Consider the following 27,364-nt stretch of genomic DNA (forward strand, 5'->3'; position numbering starts at 1 on the left):
GAATTCACATGCCGAAGGATTTCGAACGCTAAATCCACGTTTGGGCTCTTTATATGGCCGTCAACATTAAGCCACCCATAACAGATAAATGCAAATATAGTATCAAAAGTATTTCCAAAATGCGGCTGAGGAAAAACAAATAATGAATTGTCTGTGTCAATATTGTGTATCACATAACATCAATAATTAATCCATAATGCAATCCCACCTCATATTTGTTTAATGCATCCCCCCCCCCCAACACCGCAGCAGAATATATATTTTTTTTAATAAATCTCTCCTTTTTTATGCCCAGAGGGCTCAATGTAATTGGGAACCTTTCCTGCGTCTTAAAGCCACACTATGGATATTCAGCCTTTGATTTGAACAGAGAACAACAACTGCTCAGTTGCAAAGTGACGTCCCAGTCATCGACCGGGCCCTGAGGATATCACCGAGGGACTGACAGGTGTGTCACGCACAGAACCTCATTCAGAGTTTTATAGTGTGCAGAAATTATTTTTACACTCTACAAATAGAAGAGTTGGCTCTGCACGTTTAAAGTGCAGATCTCCTCAAATGCAAATGTGTACGCATTGAGCGTTTACAATACATGCGCTGAAAAAAAACAAGGTTAGTGTCGTGATCTTCATATATGGCCATATATGGTGGCGTGACGTGTCACGAAGCGTGACCATATGATGGAGGCGTGATGTCACGAGGCGTGATCATATGATGGAGGCGTGATGTCACGAGGCGTGACCATATGATGGAGGCGTGATGTCACGAGGCGTGACCATATGATGGAGGCGTGATGTCACGAGGCGTGATCATATGATGGAGGCGTGATGTCACGAGGCGTGATCATATGATGGAGGCGTGATGTCACGAGGCGTGACCATATGATGGAGGCGTGATCATGTCACGAGGCGTGATCATATGATGGAGGCGTGATGTCACGAGACGTGACCAATATACGGAGGTGTGTCGTCACAAAGTGTGACCATATTATATGGAGGCGTGACTAACAAAAACGGAGATGCAGGTTTTCATGGTAAAATGCGACCTATAGGGTCTCAATTAGTACCTGTGTGTCTTTAATCTTCGATGTTTTATTTATCACCAGGTGTCGTATATTTGTGACCTGATTTCCTATGGCAGGATTTATCCAAGCATCCATCTCAAATGATATATGTGTGCACACACACCTCTTGTTACCTCTCAGCAGGGTTCCGCCCGCCTCTCTCTCTATCTCTCTCTCATTCAATCTCATACAACACCATCATCTCAGTCATCCTCGCTTGCATCCTCCTTTTTCTTCCTCCTTTTCACTTTTTCAACCACTCTTTCCCCCGTCATTCCTCTCTCTCTCTCTCTCTCTCTCTCTCTCTCTCTCTCTCCCCAGCTCTCTCTCTCTCTCTCTGTGTGTCACGGTGAAGACAGATAATAGAGGACTTGATCTCAGATAAAGCTGTGATTTCATCCCGGAGCTGTTCTTTCACAGTTGGAGCACATCCACCAACGTGTGTCATCCACCTTTAGTCACACACTTGCACACTCTGTTAAGGCATTCCACGCTCTCCTGCAGTACTCTCTCTCTGACTCTCTCTCTCTTCTCTGTCTCTCCATATTACTGTATTTTTTTTTGTCTCCCGTTGCTATCAAACGCTTTCTGTCACCTCCCGCTTCTCTCGACTGTGTGTCTGAATATAAACACTTGTCTCGCTCACTCTCTCTTTCTGTCTCTTTCCGCCTCTCTCGCTTGCTTTTTCTGCGTGCGTGCGCTTGCACGTTTGTGTGTGTGTGTGTGTGTGAGAGAGAGAGATGGCTATTATAGATATATTATAGATTTTTTGTGTCGAGAGATTTTGTAGGGAAAAAAGAAAGGGGCCTATTGTAGACACCTGGGGGACTCCCGTTAGTGAAGTATTTAGGGTTCTAGTGGTTAAAATAAATACCATCAGTGAATGAGCATTAAACCAGTCAACACACCAACAACCAACCGCACTGCAGTGGGTTTACACACACACACACACACACACACACACACACACACACACACCACACATACATGATGATTTGGGGTGTTACAATGACAGTACAGCAGAGGGACCCCCTGGGGACCCCCAAACTCTGTCATTTTGCACCACTCACTTCACACTTCTCTCTCTCTCCCCCTGTCTCTCTCTCTCTCTCTCTCTCTCTGTCTCTGTCTCTGTCTCTCCCTCTCTCTCTCTCTCTCTCTCTCCCCCCTCCCTCTCTCTCTATCGGCTCCAGAATGAGGAGGCACAATTAATTCCACCCTCTCTCTCTCTCTCTCCTCCTGTGACAGACGTGTGTTGTATCACGTCTGTCTGTGCATCTCCCTCTGCGTCTCAGAGGGAGAGACAGACAGACAGACAGACGGAGAAAGGAGGGTGTGTGTGTGCGTCGGTCAGTGTGTCTGTGCGTGCGTGCGTCGGTCAGTGTGTCTGTGCGTGCGTGCGTGCGTGCGCGAGGAGGAACCGGCGAGAAAGCATTGCGTCAGCGGGGGTGTGTTGAGCAGGGGGCGGGACCTAGCCGGCTGTCAGTCCAGTGACGTGCAGCGGCTGCACGTGCGTCGGCCGCGGCTGAGGAGGAGAGAGGTTTCGGTGACGGTTTTCTCGCCCGTGGGCAAGGAGCGAGAGAGAGAGAGAGAATCCGCCGCAGCCTCTCAGCCTTTCTGCCGACAGTGTGGTGTGTGTGTGTGTGTGTGTGACTGATCGAGGGGAGTGCATTGTGTGTGTATGTGCATGCATGTGCCTGTGTGTGTGTGTGTGTGTGTGTGTGTGTGTGTGTGTGTGGACTGCAACCGGAGCTGCTGCTGCCGCCGCCACCGTCGCTGTCGGTGAATAATGCAGAGAGAGAGAGAGCGTGCACAGCGGCGTGCGCGGGGACCGAGATGAATTATGCATCCTGCCGGTTTACTAGCAGCGCTGCTGTGTTAGTTTAGCTGGAACCTGTAGCTCTGCCATCTGTCTGTCTGACTGTCTGTCTGTCTGTCTCTCTGACCGACCGACCGACCGACTGACCGACTGACTGACCGACCACCCGACTGACTTGTCTGACCGGCTGACTGGCACTGGCAGCCAGAAAAATGTCTCACTACCATTTCATCAAATGCTGTAAGTAATCACTTAAGGCATCTCTCTTCTTCAGGTGTGTGTGTGTGTGTGTGTGTGTCTGTGCTTAATTGTGTGCATGCTTCAGGCATGCAGTCAGTGGGTGTGTGCAGCTTGTGCTGCAATAGCTTATGTATACTGTATGTTCAGCGTGACATATATACTGTATGAGTTACTGTACGCATACTATACTGTCTGCTGTTGTAATGGAGCCATTATATAGACCGGTGCGTTAATTGTGCAGCGGTTGACAGTTGATCAGTAGGCAGTGTGAAAGTTGGCTAGCTGCTCTACATAGCATAGCAGATGTGGGTCAGAGTGTGTGTGTGTGTGCGTGTGTGTGTGTGTGTGTGTGTGTGTGCGCTCGCTCAGCCAGTGGGTGTGTGAGCTTGCTGCAGAGAACTGCTGCAGATGTGTGAAGTTGACCGGTGAATGCGGCAGGTATACAGCGACAGGGGAGAGAGAGAGAGAGAGAGTGGTGAGAGAGAAAGCGATCCCTTGTAGAGTCTATAAGCACATTCTGAGAGAGAGAGAGAGAGAGAGAGAGAGAGAGAGAGAGAGAGAGGTATCGAAAGTGAAATAAACCTAGAGGTCTTACATACACAATACACAGAGCGAGAAAAAAGCTGAGGAAGGGAAAAAAAATGTGAAAGAGAAAAATGGAAGGGAGGAGAGAGCGACGCGAATGACATGGGAGAGAGGGAAAGACTGACTGACTGACTGCTGAGCCTTGGACATGATCTGGACAGGAATGAATGAGGCAACGAGGGATGGATGCTGCATTACTTAGACGAGGCCAGCCAGGCATAGATGGAGCTTATATATGGACAGAGAGAGAGAGAGAGAGAGAGAGAGAGAGAGAGAGAGAGAGATGCTCCACAATGAAGGTGGAAAGACAAAGGCATATGGCCTGTCCATCACCCTGTCCTGGCATGTGGGAGAGTGCATGCAATGCAATGCAAGGCGCATGAGAAATAGGACTATGAGTGCTATATTATGTGCCCGACGTGCACATATCTCCCTATAATTTACAAGCTGGTGCAGTGCTGTCTGTGTTATTGGCTGTATACTATATAGCCCGGGATGGTGTGTATATATATATAAATATTCCACATCCCAATCAATAAACCTGCTGCTGACAGCCTGGAGATGTGAAAAACAGGACGAGTCAACTGTCTGTCTGTCTGTATGTCTGTGTCTCTCTCTTTCTCCCTCCATCCTTCTTTCCTATAGTCTAATAATTCATGCTCTTCCTCGTCCTGATTATGTGTTGCAGACACTGTCTCTCTCTCTCTCCCTCTCTCTCTCCCTCTACACAGTATGCAGGGTAATGTAATACCATATAAGACGCAGTGTCACAGACGCGTATACTGTAATTCATATGCCACGTGTGTGTTACATTATTAAAGCTGCCATCATGCATCGTATAAAGTAATGCACGGTGCATAGTGGGGAAGGTTATGGTCCGGTCGTGGTTGCAGGCGGCGCGAGATCCCGGGAGACGGCATGTTTAAGAGGCCAATTTACAAGCTTCACAGAGAGGAGAGTGAAAGACATACTGGTGTGTGTGTGTGTGTGTGTGTGTGTGTGTGTGTGTGTGTGTGTGTGTGTGTGTGTGTGTGTGTGTGTGTGTGTGTGTGTGTGTGTGTGTGTGTGTGTGTGTGTGTGTGTGTGTGTGTGTGTGTGTGTGTGTGTGTGTGTGTGTGTGTGTGTGTGTGTGTGTGTGTGTGTGTGTGTGTGTGTGTGTGTGTGTGTGTGTGTGTGTGTGTGTGTGTGTGTGTGTGTGTGTGTGTGTGTGTGTGTGTGTGTGTGTGTGTGTGTGTGTGTGTGTGTGTGTGTGTGTGTGTGTGTGTGTGTGTGTGTGTGTGTGTGTGTGTGTCGTGCGTGCATGTGCGCGTTTATAGACAGTGTTGTACGCTTGGAAGAGACAGGAACGACACATTAGTATTTCCTCCGTGAAGCCGTTTATATGAGCACTTCCTTTGCTGCCCATAAAGACAGCTGCTGCAGGATGAGAGGGGAGGATGTTAGCCCATTTCGGACGGGAACCTCTTTTGGTGTTGTATAAACTTTTGTTGTGCCGCGCTACGAGCTTGTACGTCTGCCATTTGTCCCTGGAACAACATGTTTTTCCGATGTGGGTCGGCGGCCAATTACATAATATGTTCTTGGGGGTTCTTGACATGAAAATGTTTGAGAACCACTGACGTAGAAACATAGGGTTTTTCAGTAAACTGTCAGGATTTAGAAGACATTTTGTCCTCGCGGGTCTACATGGGTTAGGACAGGATATTGGTATAGAGGAGAGGTAAGGCGAGGAGACGAGAGGTAAGATGAGGAGAGCGTAGATTAGAAGAGGGGAGAGGTATATACGTTAGCGCAGAGGGTGGGAAACCTTTGACGATGGAGAGAGGGCCATTATATTTCCATGCTCACTCCAGAGGGGCCACATCATGCGACGCGTTTTGAACTCGTAGATCGGCCATTATTGCTATATTTGAATTGAAATCCTGAATACATTTTTGCCATGTTGTTATTGGTATCCTGAAAAGTCATTTTTTATTCCGAAAATGTATCTGAGGGCCACATTAGGTGAAGGTTGAGGGCCGCATGTAGCGCGTGGGGCCGCCATTTGCCCACGTATGCGTTGGCGTATAATCGTGGTCGTGTGAGTTCAATGCAAGCTGAATTTGCAGGGATTAGGGATTACGGGTGGAAACTGCCAAAAGATGGCTAGAGTAGACCAAGTATATACAATAGGAGGGCATGTCATGGGAGATGTGATGGAGTTGGAATGAAAGAACAGAGAGACGAGGAAGAGAGATTGGAAAATGGGTGTGTTTGTGTGGGATAAATACACATTTTACATTGATTTGACACCTTCAATTTATATACACACACGCACGTATTGTGTACATCATTGGGGGCGCCGGTGGCTCAGGGGTAGAGTGACCGGATGGAAACCGAAAGGTTCAGTTCGAACCCCGTGGGCTCCCCCAGAGTCCAAGTGTCCTTGAGCAAGAGACACTGAACCCCTAATTGCTCCTGATGTGCTGGTTGGTGGTGCCTTGCATGGTTTCCCCCGGCATCCCGTGTGTGAATGTGTGTGTGAATGGGTGAATGTAATGCACAATCTACTGTAAATATATGTAAATGCACCATTTATCATTGTATATACCCTCTGTATATTATTGATAAGATTATAGGCCTAGAGCTGCAAATTAATGTTTCGTGTTTATTCACCAAGCATTTGTTTGCTGTTGCCCGAAACATTCCTATAGGCAGGCTACAGATGTGAACGCACGCATGCACACACGCACACGCACACACACACTCCAGGAGCCCGAGGTTTAAGCTTGTGGAGTCAGTTTTGTCTGTACCAGTGCTGGCTGAGTCCCTGCAGTGGAGCAGCACTCTATTGTTCCTTTGGCTGTGTCCCAGCCACGTCCACTCTGAGGTGCTTTGTTGCACACTACTTTCCTGCAGCTGCCCATGGCTCTAGGAACTGACAGATACAGTGGCACGGCACAGGCCACATAGTCTCCACTTTTGTGGGTGCCACACAGTGGTTCTGGGTGACTGACTGTGTGCATGTGTTGAGTTGCATGTTCTCCATTATGTTGTATAGCGTTGTGCTCCAGGGGTGTTGGAGGAGGTTCGCAATTGGGCGCTGCTGCTGCTGCTGCTGCAGACTATGTAATGCCTCAGGCTGATTGGTCGGTTCTCTCTGGATGTGAGCGGAGCAGCTTAGCATATACTGTACCCCAGCCTTCTCTGAAAGCTCTCTAAATCGGAAACCTCAGCCGTGAACGCATCCAAGACACTGAATCATACAGCCGAGAAGTAGGAGGAGAGGAGAGGACAGGAGGGATGGGGAGGGAGAGAGAGAGGAGAGGAAAGGAGATGGGAGGAGAGGGCATGGAAGGGGAGAGGTGAGGTGAGGAGACGAGACGAGACGAGAGGGGAGGGGCTGGTGGCATGTATGTATACGTCTTTGTTTCCGTGCGTTTTTAGCCCATTGCCAGTTTTTCCCCCCAAACTCAACTGAAACGTGTTTGAGGCCACCTGGTGTGAGCAGTACTGTTAACTGTACATGGGACTTGTTTGAAAACACACACACACACACACACACACACACACACACACACACACACACACACACACACACACACACACACACACACACACCTACACAATACCCCCTTTTGCATTTCCAAACCCCAGCCAGATGGTACCGGCCTATTGTGTGGGTAGGACAGGTGTTAGTGTGTGTGTGTGTGTGTGTGTGTGTGTGTGTGTGTGCACTGTGCGCACACTAGATGTCTATCTCATGCAGAAAATGATTGATTCACAGGGTTTCATTCTTCAGCCTCACGTCGTTCTGTTTCAGCCAGATAAGGGATCTGGCTCCCATAAAGCCAGACGTTGGCCTGCTGCAGATGGAACGTTGAAAACTAGACACATACTGTAAACACCAGGGTTTTATATCTTATCAGCCACACAGACACGTCTGTGTTGAGAAACCTTGTGTGTGTGCCTTCATTGTGTCTCTGTTTTCTTCTCTCCGTGGTGTATAGAGCAGTGTGAGAGAGTCGAGTCTGTCAAAGAGATCAAAGGGAGGGATGCGTGCTCGTCTCGTCCTCGGAAGAAATTAGAACAAGTTCTTATACTTATTGTTGTGGGTACACTTGTGGGGAAAACATGCAGGAGAGGGAGGGACAGTGAAAGTTATGATAACAAAGAGTCTAGGACATCAAAGGCATCTTGCAGACACAGACTTAAGAGAGAAAGAGAGAGAGAGAGAGTTTTTTCCTTATCTGTGGACATGCCGGGAGACGAGAAATAAAACAAGGACGGGTCAAATGAGGAGACCGGTGGAAACAAAGGACCGATATATATATATGTGACTTTTATGAACAAACGCTACGGGGGAAAAAAGAGACAATTTGGTCCGAGGAGGGAGAGAGAAATATATGAAACCTGCGAAAAGAATAATCTTTTTTTCCCAAGTCTCCCAATTTATCTGCAAAGCTCCCCCTCTCCTGTGCGATAGCGGTGACCTGAATTAGTCAAATAATCGCTGCTGTCTTACACCGCATACTCATTTGTCTCCACCAGTGACGCGTTGTGAGCTTGTAGATCGGCTATTTTCAGCATGCAACCAAGTGTAAAATGACTTTCCCATCCTAATATTTTAGTCTAGTTTTTATCTTTTATCTGCTGACGAAATTGTCAATATGTTTAGTCTTAGTTTTACTTTTAGTTTTTATTCAGTTTTCCCTAGTGGAAAAAGGCAGTCGACGAACATTTATCGTCTGAGTTTTAGTCTACGAAAACACCACCACTCATCACAACACATACTACAGAGCCCAGTCACTGCAGAAGCGATATCTCACCGCTCACCACTCGGGCAGATCATAACAAGCTGGGCTGCTGCTGGCCTGGCAATGAGCTCTGCTTGGCTCCGTTCCACCAAGAGAGATTATAATGCAGAGTCAGGAGAATGTTGCCGGCAGGACAAACGGACAGTATACAAAAACACACTGATGCCTTTCTCAACAACACGCCCCTGGGTTCCACAGACACTCCACTCCAAAAGCATGACAAGCACTAAACAGACACACTGTTACACAAACACACACATTTACACGCACACGCACACACACACACACACACACACACGCACGCACACAACACACGCACACATTTGCCTGGAGGTGAAACTGACAGTGCTAGTGTGTGTTCTATGATCTGGGCGTTTTGTCCTACCAACTCGGTATCATGCAGCGTTTGAATAAACAAACCGCTATGGTCTGCAGTGGTTTCTCTTGCTTAAGTATATGTAAATCTTGTCACCTTTCTGTAACTCTTACATGCAATGAATGCACACAGAGCATTTTGTAGTGGATGCATTGCATTATTTATGTATTGGATCCGGTAGTAATACACATACCGGTACACATTTCCTCAACCTTTTATTTGCCCTCGTGGGTGAGTGGAGTGATAACGGGACGAAGGAGTTGATGATAACTGACAACCCCAAGGTGATAATACACAAATTACTCAACTCAAATCAAAGCTTTTCAAAGGGCCCAACGTGTGTGCTGTACTGTCTCCGTACTTTCACTGTGAGTGCAGTGCAGCGCAGCTGACAGTGGTTGACACTAACGGTTATCCAACTGCCCCGTGGCAAGTAAATACAACTTTTCGGGCAGGTGGTGTTTGCTTTCGTGTTGCCCCACCGGGGAAAGCACGTGTTTTTTTTTTTTCAGTGGGGAAGGCAACCCTCCTTACTTTGCTATAAACACACCACGAGATATCTGTCTATAAACACTTGAACATTCTGTCTGTCTGTCTGTCTCTCTCTCTCTCTCTCTCCCTCCCTCGTGTAATATTCACTTATATGTGTCATGAGACTTAATTGTTAATTCCTGTGACTTTTAACTAAAACTTCACCATGTTTCAACTGGAACACGCTGTGCCAGGACAATTATACATTTGAACGGTAAATTCAATTTGACCTGTCATTTTATAATGGATAATGCACTTTTCGTGCAAGTAGTGGGCATGACCTGTGGTCAAGTACAACGTGACCCGTACTCGCCAATAGACAGGGAAGTGCCTCTTGAGACATTATTAGTGTGAACCCCTAGTAATATACTTACAGTATACTCTAGGTGTACTATACTACTGTAAATATTTGTTTAAGATGGACGGAAAAGAGAGAGAGAGAGAGAGAGAAGGGGAGAGACATGCACCAAAAGGTCGTCATGAACGGGACTCGAACATGCGACGCGCTGTCAGGCCAGATCCTATTATATATGTGGCATGCGCCTCTGCCTGGACCACTTGGCCAGCGGGCGCCCCACCCCACCACTAGACAGTCGTTTCTGTTTGTTATTTTAATCTACCTTTCACGTTCTCTCTCTCTCTCTCTCTCTCTGCAGGTTGTTTCCAGCTATGTAACGTCTTCCGTCAGAACATGGAGATAGACCAGTGCCTGCTGGAGTCTCTGCCCGTCGGCCAGCGCCAGAGGCTGGTCCGGCGGATGCGCTGCGACCAGCTCAGGGCGTACTACGACCGGGAGAAGAGTCTGCAGCGCCAGCAGCAGCAGCAGGTTGGCGGTGTCATTAAGGCCCGCGTCCCGCCCAGCCACCACCGCAAGAAGCACCGCATTCGCTTCAGCCACGCCGACATGCTGCGGGACGCCATCGTCCGCCACGATGACAAAGAAGGTGCGTGTGCAGTGTGTGTGTGTGTGGATTGGGGGCGGGGGTGTACAGCAGAGAGTGTGTGCTCCAACTGTTAACCCATTCTGACCTGAGATCAGATTCATACGAGGTTAACTCTGGACACACACTGGTCTGATTAACCCATTCTGACCTGAGATCAGATTCTAAAAATGTCAGTCTTTCTTCGATTTTTCAAAAATAGCAGACCTACAAGCTCGTAGCGCGCCACTCGGTGGCGCGCTATGAGCTTGTAGATCTGCTATTTTTCAATAGCTAAAGCATAACATGATGCCGACACCAAAATGGGCTCCCGGTCAGAATTGGTTAACAGGATCGGTGCCGGGACATATACGGACTGCCTAATTATAGAGTTATACCTTTTGAACAGCCACTGCACCAACCGCTGAGTTTTTGTCATGAAAATCCACTTTGAAACGGTGTAATTGCTTTGTTGTAGAGTGTTGGAGGATTGGAGCATTTTTGGGGGGAAAATGTCAAGTGGCATTTCTCTTCCTCAGCCTAGTGGGAATATATGCGTGCACAGTTTCACCGCAATCGGATGCTGTGTTAATGATTTGTGGCATTTTGTACTAAACGGGCCCACTCCTGAGAACTGAAAACATTGGAAGCGCAATATTCAACACCTGTCTTGATCACATGACTATAGAGATGATGTGTACCGATGTGCATGACATTTGGATAAAACAAAGCTCATAGCAAGCTCATAGCTCATATACGGTAGCAAGCTCATATGGTGCCGCGCTATGAGCTTGTAGATCTGCTATTTTTCAATAGCTAAAGTATAACGCCCAAATGCCAAAATGGGTTAAGGGCGGCTGTGGCTCAGGAGGTATAGAGCAGGTCGTCCAAAAACCTTTTCCGGCCAAAAAGTGCATTTTATACGTTTATAAGAGAAGGATGAGGGCACTGCGTCAGGCACCCAGAACTTGAGGCAAGTAAATTGACTCTATATGGGAGCCAAGCCAGGAGGGGAAAGAAGCGTATACCACCCTATGTAGACGTGCTGCGGCGCGACAGCTTGGCTGACAACACAGCAGAGCTCAAGAACCTGATGTTGGATATAAGAAATTGTGGAGGGCAGCGATCCAGGAATCCTGAGTTGGTGTTGGCTAGACCCTCACTCTCACAGCTACTAATACGTTTATATTCCAACCGGGGGGGGGGAGTAGTCTTTCTAATGACCAAAAGTTTTCTTTGCGAGGGCAATACATTGAAAGTCCCATATAGCTGTAATGCAACAGCATTAAGCCATTCTGACCGGGAACCCATTTTGGTGTTATAGCATCATGTTATGCTTTAGCCATTGAAAAATAGCAGATCTACAAGCTCATAGCGCGCCACCGAGTGGCGCGCTACGAGCTTGTAGGTCTGCTATTTTTGAAAAATCGAAGAACGACTGACAATTTTAGAATCTGATCTCAGGTCAGAATGGGTTAATCAGACCAGTGTGTTGTCCAGTGGAAACCTCGTATGAATCTGATCTCAGGTCAGAATGGGTTAAGGGCTATATGGACTACTCCCCTCGCCCCTTTGGCTTCCATCAAGGTTCAGCTGGGATCGTTGGGAGCAGCTGGTGTGTCCAGACAAACTGCCAGACTGAGACCTGCATGGGTTCCTTTGGCTGTGCATGAATCAACCCCTTCGCTACTCCTACTCCTCCTCCGTCCTAATGCCCATTTACCACCCAGGCTTCAGCGTGGCATCACGCTGGCACCACCAGACTGACGGCACTCATGGGCTTGTGACCGGCTGCCATCGTAATGTCCATTTAGTGATGATGGGCATGGCAAAAAAAAAAAAAACTGGAGCTAGACTAAATAAAAGAGTGATTTCAGGCCCCAGTGTGAGATGGATGCATATGGGGGGCTGTCTGTCTCATTGAACTATTTGAGTGTTTGAAAGCTTTGTGATCTACGGTGTTAAACCATTTAGACCTATATAAGTTCGATTCTACAAATGATTCTATGAATGTCTTCTAAATCCTGACAGTTTTCAACTGTCGTCCTCAACCTTTTTTCATGTCGAGGACGCCCAAAATGATATGTATTTGGCCGCCGACCCCCATCTGAAAATAGGTTGTTAGAATATATATGTGCGCCACATTTTCACGATTTTTCAAAAAAAAATTGCAAACCTACAAGCTCGTAGCGCGGCACTCGGTGCCGCGCTATGAGCTTGTAGATCTGCTATTTTTCAATAGCTAAAGTATAACATGATGCTTCAAACACCAAAAGCCCAGAATGGGTTAAGATAACCTCACAGTGGCCGTCGCCTTGTTGTTGCTGAAGCTGCTGTGCTGCAAACATGCATCACTGAGGGGCTTCTTGTGTGAGGCCATGCAGCTCAGCTGCTTTCAATTGATTCTTAATTAATTGGTAGAAGTCGTGGAACGGCATGTGCTGCTGCTTTCCAGCAATGGCCGTTTGAAGCATCCGTTAATGGTACTGCATGCAGGGCTATTCTTGAGGGATTGCGTTGCAGTATACAGTAACACGCACTATGGTCTCCACGTTTTGCTTCATTCCGCCATTCCTCACTATTCATACAGTGAGTGACGAAAATGTTTGCCTCTGGGCCTGCACCGTTCCCATGGGAATGCTAATTTTATGCGACAGAATCTTCCGGCATTTTAAGAGAAGAGGAATTAAGAGAAGAGGAATTAAATAATGTGGGGGTTGGGCTTTTTGGGCATTGATTTGGAGGAGATGAGGTCAACGACTGAGGAATGGTAGTGAATGTGTAAATGCTTATTTGTGTCACCCCTGGGGGATTGGGGAGTGGGGACCCCTGGCTTTGTTGCAAATGATCCAGTCAGCCTCCCTGCCAGTCTAGCACTAGATATGATGAACAGAATTAAACCGCTCTCAAACGATTTGTTGATTACTTCTCCTTGATCTCCCTTGAAGTGTTGAATCCATGAAATGGACGTGATAGACTGTGTCCAAACAGCGTGGAGGGAGAGAGACGCCGGGCGCCTCTCTCTGTGTCGTTATCTGTTGAATTAAACAGCATGCATTCCTTTCATCTTGGTCCTGCAATTAATTACCTTTCTTTTCAATTGTCCATGTCTAGTCGTCCCCCACACCCACCCAGAAGAATAATGATTGGAGAAAACAAAAAAAAAAACTATTTAAAACGCATCTTCACCTTGGGTATTCATTATTTTGAAGATGCGTGTGGGGCGTGTGTGTGCCACGCGCGTGTGCTGGACGCGGTTAGTCTTTGTCAGCATGTCTAATTAAGGGCTCGTTTGCACGCACGCACGCACACACACACACACACACACACACACACACACACACACACTCTAGATCCCATTCAGAGATACAGTAGCAACTCTCAGCGCACTCTGCTGACGAGGCATCCAGGTAACCAGATCACTTCCTCTCTCTGTCTTACAAATGCACGCACCCACGCACACACACACCCACGCACACACACACCCACGCACACACACACACACACACACACACACACACACACACACACACACACACACACACACACACAATTCAAGAGAAGCGGGAAGAGAAACAAAAAAGCAGCAGGGTGAAAAACCTAACTAAAGAAAGATTCTGAGCCAGAAAAACTAAATGAAATGAAAGGCAATTTCAGGCTGAACCAGAGAGAGGTGGTCTGATAGTGCAGAGAAGGTGAGAGAGAGAACATCGTCCTATAAGGAAAGCGATATGTGTACACATTATTTCCTCTCATCCGTCATATGCAAACACGCGGCCTGGGATGTGGCGTGACATTTGGGGGGGGGCGAAATTGCTTTTTCCCAAACTCATCCCTTAACTTCATCCAGGCGAGGCACAAGTGGAAATGCACCAGCTGGTACCCCCCCCCCCCCCCCCCCCCCCCCCTCTGCGACTCATGCAACCTCACAATCAATTCCCATCATGGCCTCCCCAACGGAATGAGGGTATATGAACCATTGTACTCTGGGGGGGTCTGTGGGTTTTTATATTGAGCTGCTGGTTACCAGCAAACTCAGTAGGAGTGATGGCCCCCCCGAGCCCACACTAATGATTTATATACAATCTTATGAAAAGAAAAGCTAATCTTGAAGTGTGGTGTGTATAGTTGCTGACCAGATGGGGATTTAATTCATCCTGTTGTTGTGATTATAATATCATACACATTTTCACGACTTTTAAAAAATAGCAGACCTACAAGCTTGTAGCGCGGCACTCGGTGCCGCGCTACGAGCTTGTAGATCTGCCATTTTTCAATAGCTAAAGTGTAACATAATGCTTAAACACCAAAAGGGGGTTCTCGTCCAAAATGGGTACTTAAAAAACAGTGGTTTTCATCCTTTTTCATGCCAAGATCCATTATTTAATCGGCTTTTGAGCCAATTGGTCCACTTTTTGATGATATTTAGCCTCTCAGACCCAAAACTAAATAATATTTTGTTGTCATTGAATACGATTTTGTACACAATTCCATGCCGTGTACTATGTAGGAGATAGTAGGAGAGATAACTGGCAAACATTGATCAAAATAACAATTCGTCTATACATTCTCAAAATGTTTGTACACTTGTAATGCAGATGTTTTCATTTGGTTTCATGTTACGCTCTCGAGAGTTAAAGATCTATCGGGGTCCATTTGGTCACCAACTCTACATCATTTATAGCTGGGGGTCACCTGGACCACCTAGAATCTAGTATATAAACTAGATGCTAGGTGTGTGAGAGGCTTAGTCCAAGACACGTTATTATGGTGGTCACTGGTCGCATTTTGAGTGTGTATACATCTGTGACACACAGTCATAACACAAAGAATATGATGCGCCTTTAACATTGCAGGGAGTGCACAGGCTGCTAAGTTTTATCACACACACACTATCACACACCTTGGTGCGCGTCAGACAGTGTCTGGAACACCGGCTGGGAGATGACATCTCCTCTAGCATCACCTTCGTGTTCATTGCACTTCATGCCTTTTTCTTGAAAATGTGACTTTAATATCCATATTACTGTAGCAAGGGTCGGATCGCACGCACGCATGCACGCACGCACACACGCACACAGGGGGTGCTCACCTGCTGCAGCCGTGGGGGAGAGGGGGGGAGGAGACAGCTCTCTAATCTCTATAGCGTATTTTAGAGCTATTTTAACACGTATATTAACAAAGGAAAAGTCGGCCTTCAATTATCATGATATATATATACTGATATGATATTATATATTTTTTGTAAATTAAGGTCCCATTAATTTTAAATTTGATGATAAAGTATAGGCTGGTTACTGGTTCAACTGAGTGAAGATCCGCCCTCGCTGACCTTCCGCCCAATAGCATTCGTTTCCTCGCTGCCCTTCCGGCCAATAGCATTCGTTTCCTCGCTGCCCTTCCGGCCAATAGCATTCGTTTCCTCGCTGCCCTTCCGCCCCAATAGCATTCGTTTCCTCGCTGCCCTTCCGGCCAATAGCATTCGTTTCCTCGCTGCCCTACCGGCCAATAGCATTCGTTTCCTCGCTGCCCTTCCGGCCAATAGCATTCGTTTCCTCGCTGCCCTACCGGCTAATAGCATTCGTTTCCTCGCTGCCCTTCCGGCCAATAGCATTCGTTTCCTCGCTGCCCTTCCGGCCAATAGCATTCATTTCCTCGCTGCCCTTCCGGCCAATAGCATTCGTTTCCTCGCTGCCCTACCGGCCAATAGCATTCGTTTCCTCGCTGCCCTACCGGCCAATAGCATTCGTTTCCTCGCTGCCCTTCCGGCCAATAGCATTCGTTTCCTCGCTGCCCTTCCGCCCAATAGCATTCGTTTCCTCGCTGCCCTTCCGGCCAATAGCATTCGTTTCCTCGCTGCCCTTCCGGCCAATAGCATTCGTTTCCTCGCTGCCCTTCCGCCCAATAGCATTAGTCTCCCATTGCTTTTCGGGACTGGACATTCCGAGATGATGGATTTGCTGAAATCATCATTTTATCGTATTAACAGACTTATACTTTACAGATTGGATTCGGTAAAATATTAACTTTCCTACCGAATGCTAGCACGATGATACAAACTGGTCCAAACTGGTGCGTACAGTTACAGTATAGGGAGCAGGCTATTATGTTTGCTTGTGTTTACATGTGTCGGGGGATTGAGACGTCCTCCTTCCTGACACTTGAAGGAGTTGTAATTACATGTGGGACTGGGTGGCGGTGTCCGTCCTCATCTATATATAGGGGAGACACTGTTAACCCATTCTGACCTGAGATCAGATTCATACAAGGTTTCCACTGGACACACACACTGGTCTGATGAACCCATTCTGACCTGAGATCAGATTCTAAAAAATGTCAGTCTTTCTTCGATTTTTCACAAAAATAGCAGACCTACAAGCTCGTAGCGCGCCACTCGGTGGCGCGCTATGAGCTTGTAGATCTGCTATTTTTCAATAGCTAAAGCCTAAGGTGATGCTAACACCAAAACGGGTTCCCTTTCAGAATGGGTTAACACACACACACACACACACACACACACACACACACACACTCTCCTCTAGTCTAGCTGTCCTCCCCTTGTATTGATCCGTGACACATAGATCCACCCTGCAGTCGGCACACAAGGTCTCACAGAGACGCGTCGGTCGCTCTCTTGCTGCCACAGTGTTGGTTAAACTGGGATAGAGCACAGATGGACGCTTTGAGGATGTTTTACTCTGTAGACTAGTGTTTGTTCTTTTTCCCCTCCATCAGACGTGAACTGTATTGAGTGCTCCCTGTGCTGTATAGCTCTGTCTCCAGTGTATATACAGTATATATCATTTTGAAGGAAACAATATCCTGATATGGCTCATCATTGTCTCCTTGTCTCCTGTTTGAAATGCATTGTTTTTGTATGCTGTCTGTTCTCATGTCTTTGTTTTGGTTAGTGTTCAATGGTTCCGGGTGACTATGGGAATTCGCATCTCTGCTGAACCCGGTGGATTTACGCTGCATTTTGTAATGTACTGTTCATGAAACCATTCAGGACGGGAACCCCCTTTTGGTGTTTTAAGCATTATGTTATGCTTTTGTTGGAACAGCGACAAGGAACGGCAATGTCTGTGATTATGTGACTGTTACTATGTTTATAGAGTACCAGTAGGGGCAAAAGTGTTTTGCCAGAAACAGAGAGATAGTGCTGGACTGTTGCCTGCTAATGAGAGAGAGAAAAAGAGGAGTTGCACCACTCAGTTCACACGGGTGTGATTTTTCTGAAATGATCATATTTAGAAGACATTTTGTAGAATCGGCCTCAGGTCTAAATCGGTTAATATACTCTGGTCCGTCCCAAATAAATGAAAGAGAAGACTATATCCGTCTGGATTGGAAAGCACCTGCTATAGATAGATAAAGCCCCCCTGGCCTCCACGGGTTGACCATTGGACATCACTACTCTCTGCTACTCTGTAGTAAGCCGTATAGCAGTGTCCATGCTGCACTACAGGCCTTCGAGACATTTAGCTGGGCTTTCATTTATCAGTCACAGCCAGCGGTTGGTCATCACCAACACCCTGCATCGATCCAGTCGCCGAGGGTGGTTCACAGTAGGAAGGAAAACATGTCACACTGCGACACTCAGCCCAATCCCCCTCGGAAGAAAAAATGCTAACTGGGGAGGGAGAGGGGGAGAGAGAGAGAGAGAGAGGGAGAGAATAGAAGATGAATAGATAATTGAAATAGTGGTGATACTATAGTAGGCCGTCACAGCAGGGCACTCAAGCATTCTTTTCGATACTTTTTTCCCTGGGCGCTCGTGGGGGGTGTGGGGCAGTGGTAAAGTATATCTGCCCACCACCGCGTCTAAGGGATTGGAATCCGCCACGGAACGTCCCCCCCCCCCCCTTGATATGTGTCACTGCACCGAATACTCCTACGTAGACTTTTGGCCTACAATAGAATATTGTTAAAGGGCACAGGATGTAATAAGATTAACCAGGATCGGTCTAGTAGCCTAGACTGCCCTAGTATAGAGTTACCTTTAAACAGCCACTGCACCGCAGACCGCTGAGTTTGCCTGTCATGAAAATCCACTTTAAAACTGTGTAATCGCTTGTTGTATAGTGTTGAAAAGTACTCCGAGGTGCCGACCACAACAACAGCCCCGGTGGGGGTGGCCGCGAGCTGCTTAGGTAGCTTTTGTGAACGACAGTGACTCAATTTCCCAGAACCCTTTGCGCGCCGGACCTTTTTTTGCGATGACGTCATCAAAACGCGCCTCTCCGGTGGATTGCCCATCCAATTAAGTGTTCTACAATTAATTAACTCGGGGCAATCAACTCAAAGGTCAAAGTGTTAATAAAAAGAGCCGATGTAAATTTGTAACATTTTGATGCTTAATTTTAAGTTCAAATTTAATTTAATGCTTTGTTCCTTTACTTATATGTTTAATAGGTTTCCAATTAAGTCTAAGATGCCCAGCGGGAAGCTTAACCCATTCTGACCTGAGATCAGATTCATACGAGGTTTCCACTAGGACACACACTGGTCTGATGAACCCATTCTGACCTGAGATCAGATTCTAAAAATGTCAGTCGTTCTTCGATTTTTCAAAAATAGCAGACCTACAAGCTCGTAGCGCGCCACTCTGTGGCGCGCTACGAGCTTGTAGATCTGCTGTTTTTCAATAGCTAAAGCATAACATGATGCCAACACCAAAATGGGTTCCCGTTCAGAATGGCTTAAAGAGCAGTAGGCCTGTACTAAATGACGCCGTTACTCCCAAATCTCTCCCACCCAGAAAGTGGATTAAAAAACATCCATCTCCCTACATTCCTTGGAGTCATTCCAATCTCCCGTTCACACAAATGAGCAATTATTTCGTCTTATTCAGACCACGGGCTGGATTTGTTGAAGAGAGCACTCAAATCTTTTTTTTTTTTTTTTTTTAAGTGCTGCAGCTTTTATCTTTCCTCCCTGAGGCTATAGATCTGTGAAATCTGTTCCACATCACATACAGTAAAAAACCTCCCTGAGGCTATATCTGTGAAATCTGTTCCACATCACATACAGTTACCTACAGCTACGAGCTTGTAGGTCTGCTATTTTAGAAAAATCGAAGAACGACTGACATTTTTTTAATCTGGTCTCAGGTCAGAATGGGTTAATCAGACCAGTGTGTGTCCAGTGGAAACCTTGTATGAATCTAATCTCAGGTCAGAATGGGTTAAGTGTGAGACTGTCAGGGCCCTATGTGCGACCCATACTATAATGCATTGGGTCGTGTCCAATTCACACAAATAAATATGGCTTCTAGGCACCATGCACTGAGTCATGTCCCATAGACACAAAGATTATGGCTTCTAGGCACCATGCACTGAGTCATGCCCCATAGACACAAATAATATGGCTTCTAAGCACCATGCACTGAGGCATGCCCCATAGACACAAATGAATATGGCTTCTAGGCACTATGCACTGAGTCATGCCCCATAGACACAAAGAATATGGCTTCTACCGAAATGAAGAAAATGGAAAAAAACTGCCGTCATGGAAGGAATGCGTCATTAACCGTTTCCGTCCGTAGGACGTGTCCTCCACACGTCCTATAGGGGTCCCAATCGACGCGTCCATAGGACGTCTGTAGACGTCCTAGCGCATCCTCAATGATACCGGGCGAGATAATAATAATCTGATTTGTTGTGCCAGATTTTATTTGTCAAGCTTGGGAAAGAAGACGGAGTACTCTGTATAAATCTGAGTTGTAATATAATGAATTATGTAATGTAAACATGCTGTAAATGCATGAATTATGTAATGTAAACATGCTGTAAATGCAATTCTGAAATGGTGTCTTATAAACCCATGAGGGTTGGGCACATTGTGTGCAGGACACGAAAATAAATAATCATCAATCGATCATCATCCAAGTTGTGATAAAATGACACTGGGAGATATGGAGAACATGGGAACGGTGACTTATTAATAATTAAATATTCCATATAGCTACAGTAATCGATAATTATTATCAAGGTATTATTGTCTGCTCTCTTGGGGTGGTTTTTGACACGTTCTTACCCAGGAGAGTGTTGTTGATGTCTCTGATTGGTGCAGCTTGCGTTACTATGTAAATGTTCCCGCAAGTGTGTTTCTACTTCTTTAGTCTGGAGACACAAATGCAAATTGTCATTAAAAATGACCAGTCAACTACAATATATATATATACAACGACCTTTTGATTGGAAAGGTATAAGCATTACAATGGCTCTTGGGAGAAGTAGGTCCTTCATTCTTAAAGTATGTGAACAGTCTTGTATCTTCAGCTTTTTGCATTTTCCAATTTTGAACATAATTAATCGTGTTATGTTCATGTATAACCAGGAGCCTGGTTGGCTTTATTCCAGGCTTTAAAAAAAATATGCTACGCTCTATTCTTTACCTTTAGTGAAAATCATGTACTGTATGTGTCCATGTTCAAATGGTGCATTTATATAGCGCCTTTATCCAAGGCGCTTTACATAGATTGTGCATTACATTCACCCATTCACACACACATTCATACACCGATGGCGGCGCCGCGGCGGAAACCATGCAAGGCACCAAACGGCACATCAGGAGCAATTAGGGGTTCAGTGTCTTGCTCAAGGACACTTCGACACTAACTCTTAGGAGCCCGGGTTCGAACTGGCAACCTTGCGGTTCCCATTCAGCCACTCTACCCCCTGAGCCACCACCGCCGCCCCTTCAATTGTAGAAGAAGCCACATTTTGCCCAGGAATGATTATGTACAGATTCAAAATTCTGCTAGGCTGAATCACTGGCTATTAGACTGGAACTCACCTATGCTTTTGGCATAGGCAGCTCCCCGCAGGATCGGCTGGGAGAAACTAGACACAGCTGCAGAACATGAGACTAATTAATTAGACGTTTGCGCTACTGTATGCCGAATTGAAGTGGACTCGACCCCCAGACTTTTCTTTTCTCCCTGGAAATAAAAAACGCCTGGGTTTCCGAGGCTACTGGCTATAGGCCTATACAGTAGACAGAAGGCCATTTGTTGGGTCATAATTATGTACTCTTGAGTGTTTAGTAATTGACTAGATCAGGGTTTTGGTCGGGTTACAGTTTGGCAGTGGTAACAGACCAGGGGTAATATTACGTGGTCATCTATTGGAACATGCTATGAGAGCCATGATGTCATGCCCTCATGGTCAAGTCTTTGGTTGGTTTGTTTGAAGCCTCTAAATAGCTGTGGGGGCTGAAAGATGTGGCCATAAATCTCTCTCTCTCTCTCTCTCTCTCTCTCTCTCTCTCTCTGTTCCTCATCTGGTTGCTATGGAAACCACAGAATGACAGCTAGCTGTGCTTTCACCCACTCTCCCTTTTCCCATTAGTATAACATGGTGCAACAGACCTATTACAACACACATTCTATGCATTCAAAGCTACATTAATATGCAGGGTCACTAATGTACTATAGCCAGAAAACGGTCTTATATACCGTTCAACCAACGTGCTGTACAGTCACTTGACAGTCGTTCCACGTCTGTGACCATTATTTAAACAGCCGTATGCAGTCAGGCATTTACTTATTTATTTGTCCCAAAAGGATTTCCGAAGAAAGACCTTGCGCTCTTGTTTCCATTCAGGTCCCATGATGCACTCACATTATAACATGTCAATAATCTAAATCTAAAACGACGACGATTGAAACATCTCAAAAGCATGGAATTTGTGTACAGGTCGGGGGGTGGAAGTAGGTCGGAGGGATAAAGATGACCTGCTGTCGGGTGAGTTTTTAGGCCTGTTTAAATTGAAGGAAGCCAGTGATTTGCTTGTTTTGAGGGAAGGGGGCAGGGCATTTCACACCTGAATAGCAGTGCTGCGGAAGGTGAATTTACCCATGTTTGTTTTATAAGTGGCTGGCACCAGATTATTGTTCACGCTCCCTCTGGTATTGGTGGCTGTGGGTGTTGCTCACATTTTTTTTAAAGGTAATTTAGTCAAGTAAGTGCGGTCACTGAGGGCAGAGTTGCATGTACGATGTTGTACTTAATTTGCATGTACAGTACTTTGTACGTTCTACCACTTTGAATCTTCAGAAACATGCAAACATTTTCAAAAGTATCAGATCTACAAGCTCACAATTGCTGCGATGCACTTGTAACCTGTTATCGCGTGACACCATTGTACGACAAAGTTTAAATCCGGGATTCGATGGTTACTTCAGCCCTTCATTTCTTTCGTGTTTTCTATCCCTACTGAATTGAATTGTGTAAAAAAAAAAAAAAAAAAACACCACTCCATTAAACTTTGACGAGGCACTGAAGCCTTCTTCGGGCATGCCTGACTCAACAGGTTTCATTGGAGGATTGGCAATCCAATCCTCCAATGAGACGGTCGGTGCCTTGCGTGGTATAGCTCGCCACCATCGGTGTGTGAATGTGGGAAGTGAGGACGCTGGCGTCGACTGTTCGCCGCTTCGCCTCCCAATGTATGAATAAATGGACACATTGTAAATCCATTATTTTACTCCAATCTCAGGTTGGGGATACTTTTTATTACTTGATGAGTGACGACATGTCTTCATTATTGCCAAACTCCTGGGACAGACGCACCATTTAGAGTTAAATAACTGTATTGATTTATACTCTAGGCTAATTAATTCACATTAACATTAATGTCCAGGCATAATGGCTGCTTCATTATAGGACCTTTTCTTTTATGTAAAGCAACTTTGGGTACCTACTGTATATAGCAAAGCGCTATATAAATCTGAGCTATTATTTTATAATTTAGTGTGTTGACACATAACGGCAAAATCCCACGTGTTCATTTAACCCCTTATGGATCCATATAATTGTACAGTCCAGAGATCAACCAGTAGTAGGCTACAACAACAACAGCAGCAGCGCTATTGATCCCGTATTGGCAGTATTGCTCGGACACACTTCTTTGTGTTTTTATTGCCCCCGAGGGTCAATACATAGCACTTGACCTTCGACCTCCCTTTAGTCATGCTCAATAATGTCCCATGAAAAACACAGGCGGGTCCTTCTGTCCACTTCAGTGACAGTTTGTGGCTAGCCTATATATAACGCCAACCGGCACTAACGGATGAGAAGGTTTTTACGGCTCTAACCGTTTTCATTTCAAGGGGACCCCCCCAGGTTTGACCTGAATTTGGCTATGGACCCCCATTTAATGGCATTTCTATCTTTTGAGACCCCAATGTATATTTGGTTTCATTTGTACACTCTAAGAGAGTTACACAGACCCATACAGGTTCATTTGGTTCCTAATTATCATTAGGTGAGAGTACCCCCCCCCCCCCTGGAACTCTCTCAAGGACCCCTAGGGGTCCCCAGACCCCACTTTGGGAACCACTGGTCTAAACCACTCCCCCTAGCTGCTGTTTGAATTCCAGAGGTGGAAAAAGTACTTGCATTTCTCACTTAAAGGGTAAGACCACTTTTTTTTAAGGTTTGGGTTGTGTAGTTACTTTGCCATGATGCAACTCCAAATGTGGACGAGAAATAAAAAAAATAACTGCTCCAGTGATTAGAAATTGATCATTCAAAATATGCTCCTCGTTGACTTACATTGTAGCTAAAACAGCTCTCAAAGTCACTCTTTTAGTACGTATAAACAAACACTAACAAAGTTGATTCAGACAATATAGAGCATCACCAAAACTCATGTGGCTTTGTTTTTTCATAAAAAATTTAGATTCCTGTTGATTTTACTATTTGAAGATCTGGATCCGGATCCACGGATCCAGTCCGGGTTTTCTTCCCAATAAAATGGACAAATCAACAGGAAGATAACATTTTTATGAAAAAATAAAACCACATGAGTTTTGGTGATGCTCTATATTGTCTGAATCAACATTGTTTGTGTTTGTTTACGTACTAAAAGAGTGACTTTGAGAGCTCTTTTTTGCTACAATGTAAGTCAATGAGGAGCATATTTTGAATTATCAATTTCTAATCACTGGAGCAGTTATTTTTTATTTCTTGTCCACATTTGGAGTTGCATCATGGCAAAGTAACTACACAACCCAAACCTCAGAAAAAGTGGTCTTACCCTTTAAGTAAAAGTATCAATGCTGCGATGTACATAGAAATACTGCGTTACAAGTAAAAGTCCCAGATTTCAACATTTACAGTGAAGTACAAAAGTAGTTTGGCATCAAAATGTACTTAAAGTAGCAAAAGTTAAATAACTCGTTATGCAGAATGTCCCATTTCATAAGTTTTCAAATGTATAAAAAAACGTAACTGGTGACTAAAGTTTTCAAATACATGGTAGTGGATTAAAAGTCCAATGTTAGGATTAGAGATTTGGATCTGAGATGTAGTGGGAGTAGAAGTAAAAGTACTGGAACTTGGAAATACTCAAGTAAAGTACAAGTACCTCAGAATTGTACTCAAACATAGTACTTAAGTAAATGTTCTTAGTTACTTTACACCACTTCTGTCTTATGGATTTACACGTCTGGATTCTCTGCCTCGGCCGCAGTACAGTATTCCGATCATTTATTTATGTTTTGCATTCGCTGGTTTGAGCTGCCAGATGATGTTGAGTTTGTATATTATTTATGTACTCCCTGGTAACACCGTTGAACTCTTGATTGGTCTTAATTGGCTGGTTTACAGTCCTGGAGTTCCTGAGTCGAGGAGATAATTGCGTTGAGTGACCCTGAGGTTGCCCACTTTGTCTCTCCTCAACTATTTAAGACCCATTAAGTGCAGAGGGGCCATTCTGAGAGTGTAGTGTGTGTGCGAGAGGAGAGGAGTACACAGGATATACGCATTTGCATGTAGACAATCTTATGCTACTTTGTCTACCCAGGGCGGCTGTGGCTCAGGAGGTATAGAGCAGGTCGTCCAATGATCCCTGGGTTGGTGGTTCGAATCCCGGCTTCTCCTCCTGTCCACATGTCCTTGGGCAAGACACTAAACCTACATTGCCTCCAATGAGTCGGTCGGTGTGAGCTTTGCCACCGTCGGTGTGTGAATGTGGGAAGTGAGGACGCTGGCGTCGACTGTTCGCCGCTTCACCTCCCAATGTATGAATGAATGAACCATTGTAAAGTGCTTTGAGCACTTGGAAAAGCGCTATACAAATGTAAGCGTACCTTGACCTGTATCAGACTTTTTGTTCCAATCATGAATGTAACTTATGTAAGTCACATCTGCAGAGAGAGACAGACTCAGAGAGAGAGCGAGCGAGGGGGTGGGGGGCTCATTAAACACATCTAGCCAGATGGTGACCACTTAAGTCAAACATCCCCATGGGGGGTCTTCACCAAGTGTACCTTATGTGATTATTTTTAACACTCTCGCAGTTAAATGAACACGGTGGATTTCACTGCGTGCTGAACTGCACCACCGTGGTAATTACCGTGGTTTCTCTGTCCTCTCTGTAGCCCTGCACTGTGCTTGAGAGAGTGTGTGTGTGTGTGTGTGTGTGTGTGTGTGTGAGACACTGTTGCTGGTACACAGGGTCTTCCAGCTCTATCCATCATCAAGTGCTGTATCAGTGCTGGTGCCATTACTCTGCTTCACTTCCCTCTAGTGTATTCCATCACATCCCCTCTCTCTCTCTCTCTCTCTCTCTCTCTCTCTCTCCTCCCATCATCTATGTTTTTTAGCCCAGTATAGATTCTATAAATTATTGAATTTGTAATAGTAATGGAGTATTTGTATGAATCCAAGCGCTACCACAACTTCATCTGTATTAGTCATTTTAAATTAATTAATTTATATATTAATTTAATTATTAAAAAAAATTATTAAATATTTATTAAATTTTAAATTTTATAATTTAAAATTATATATTTATTTTATTATTAATTATTTTTTAATTAATTTATTAAAATATTTAAATTAAATATTATTTAATTAATATTAAGTAAAATTTAATAAATTTAATTTTAATTTATAATTTTAATTTAATTAAAATTTTATAATTTTTTATTAAATTAATTATTATAATAAAAAAAATTATATTAAATTTAAAATTATTAATTAAATAATTATTTATTTATAATTTTAGGATTTGTGACCGTCTGTGATCGATGGTGTGTGTGTGTGTGTGTGTGAGTGTGCACGTATTGTGTGTGTGTGTGTGTGTGTGTGTGTGTGTGTGTGTGTGCATCCATCCATGCCCTGGGCACCCTGTTGTTCTGTCCAACATATGCACACAAGGCTTAGCGTATATAAATGACCCACTTGTCCTTGTGGTTGTGTTCCAGTGTTGCGTCTCCTGAAGGAGGGCGTCGACTCCAACACACCCATCTCCTCTGGAGGGTCGCTGCTACACCTGGTGAGAGACACACACACACACACACACACACACACACACACACAACCCAACAGCTCCTAACATGGGTATTTAGGGTGGCAGTAGCTCAGGAGGCACTGTATAGAGCAGAGCCTTAGATATACAGAGTTACGCAAACTGTGTTCACTTCATGGGGCGCCAGTCCAATGGCGGCTCTCCTATGTACATAGACTTCTATTGAGAATGGGGGACAACCAACTGGGACAAAGTCCTGGACCCGGAAGTATAGGCAGAAAATGCATTGTTTTGTAGTAATAGTACGACATAAACATTAAAGAGACTTGAGTTGTTACCTGTACAATACTTTAAAATAGTTGTCATGTTGCACATGTTGCTCTTATTTGCACCGCCCTCGTTGAAAACAATGTATTTATACAACTCCAGGTTGTCTCAGTTCAGGCTGCATGAACAGCGCTCGAGCGCTCGGTTTCCGCCCCCCTCAATATCGTATAACTCTTCTATTAGATGGCTCTGGGCTCCCCCGGGGCTCCGTGTGTCACTATACGACCCTGTATACTTACTGTATACTGTACGTCCCCCCCCAGGGGTCTATACAATACATGGTCCCCTTCAAATCTCTATTATCGCACAATGTTTGCCTATATTATCGCATGCCCAGAACAGCGTTCATAATGTGGTTATACGGTGGCCCTGAAGCTAGACACTTATATCCTCCAACTGCTCCCCCCCCCCTCCGAGTCAAGCCACCGCTGAATCAATTAATGA

At 45.2% G+C, this 27,364-nt stretch overlaps 1 protein-coding gene across 1 annotated transcript in view; it reads left to right on the forward strand.

The window, feature by feature from the left end:
* Nucleotides 1–3,094: 3,094 nt before the first annotated feature.
* myo16 (myosin XVI) overlaps nucleotides 3,095–27,364 on the forward strand; it is a gene marked incomplete at both ends in the record, with an annotated part of 141,416 nt that continues 117,146 nt past the window's right edge. The window contains 3 exon segments of the mRNA XM_080786028.1: nucleotides 3,095–3,122; nucleotides 10,067–10,354; nucleotides 26,550–26,620. Coding sequence (XP_080642154.1) covers nucleotides 3,095–3,122; nucleotides 10,067–10,354; nucleotides 26,550–26,620 — 387 coding nt within the window.

This window comes from Protomyctophum bolini, assembly GCF_963924005.1.
Source record: "Protomyctophum bolini genome assembly, chromosome: 16".
In the NCBI taxonomy this organism is placed as follows: Eukaryota; Metazoa; Chordata; class Actinopteri; order Myctophiformes; family Myctophidae; genus Protomyctophum; species Protomyctophum bolini.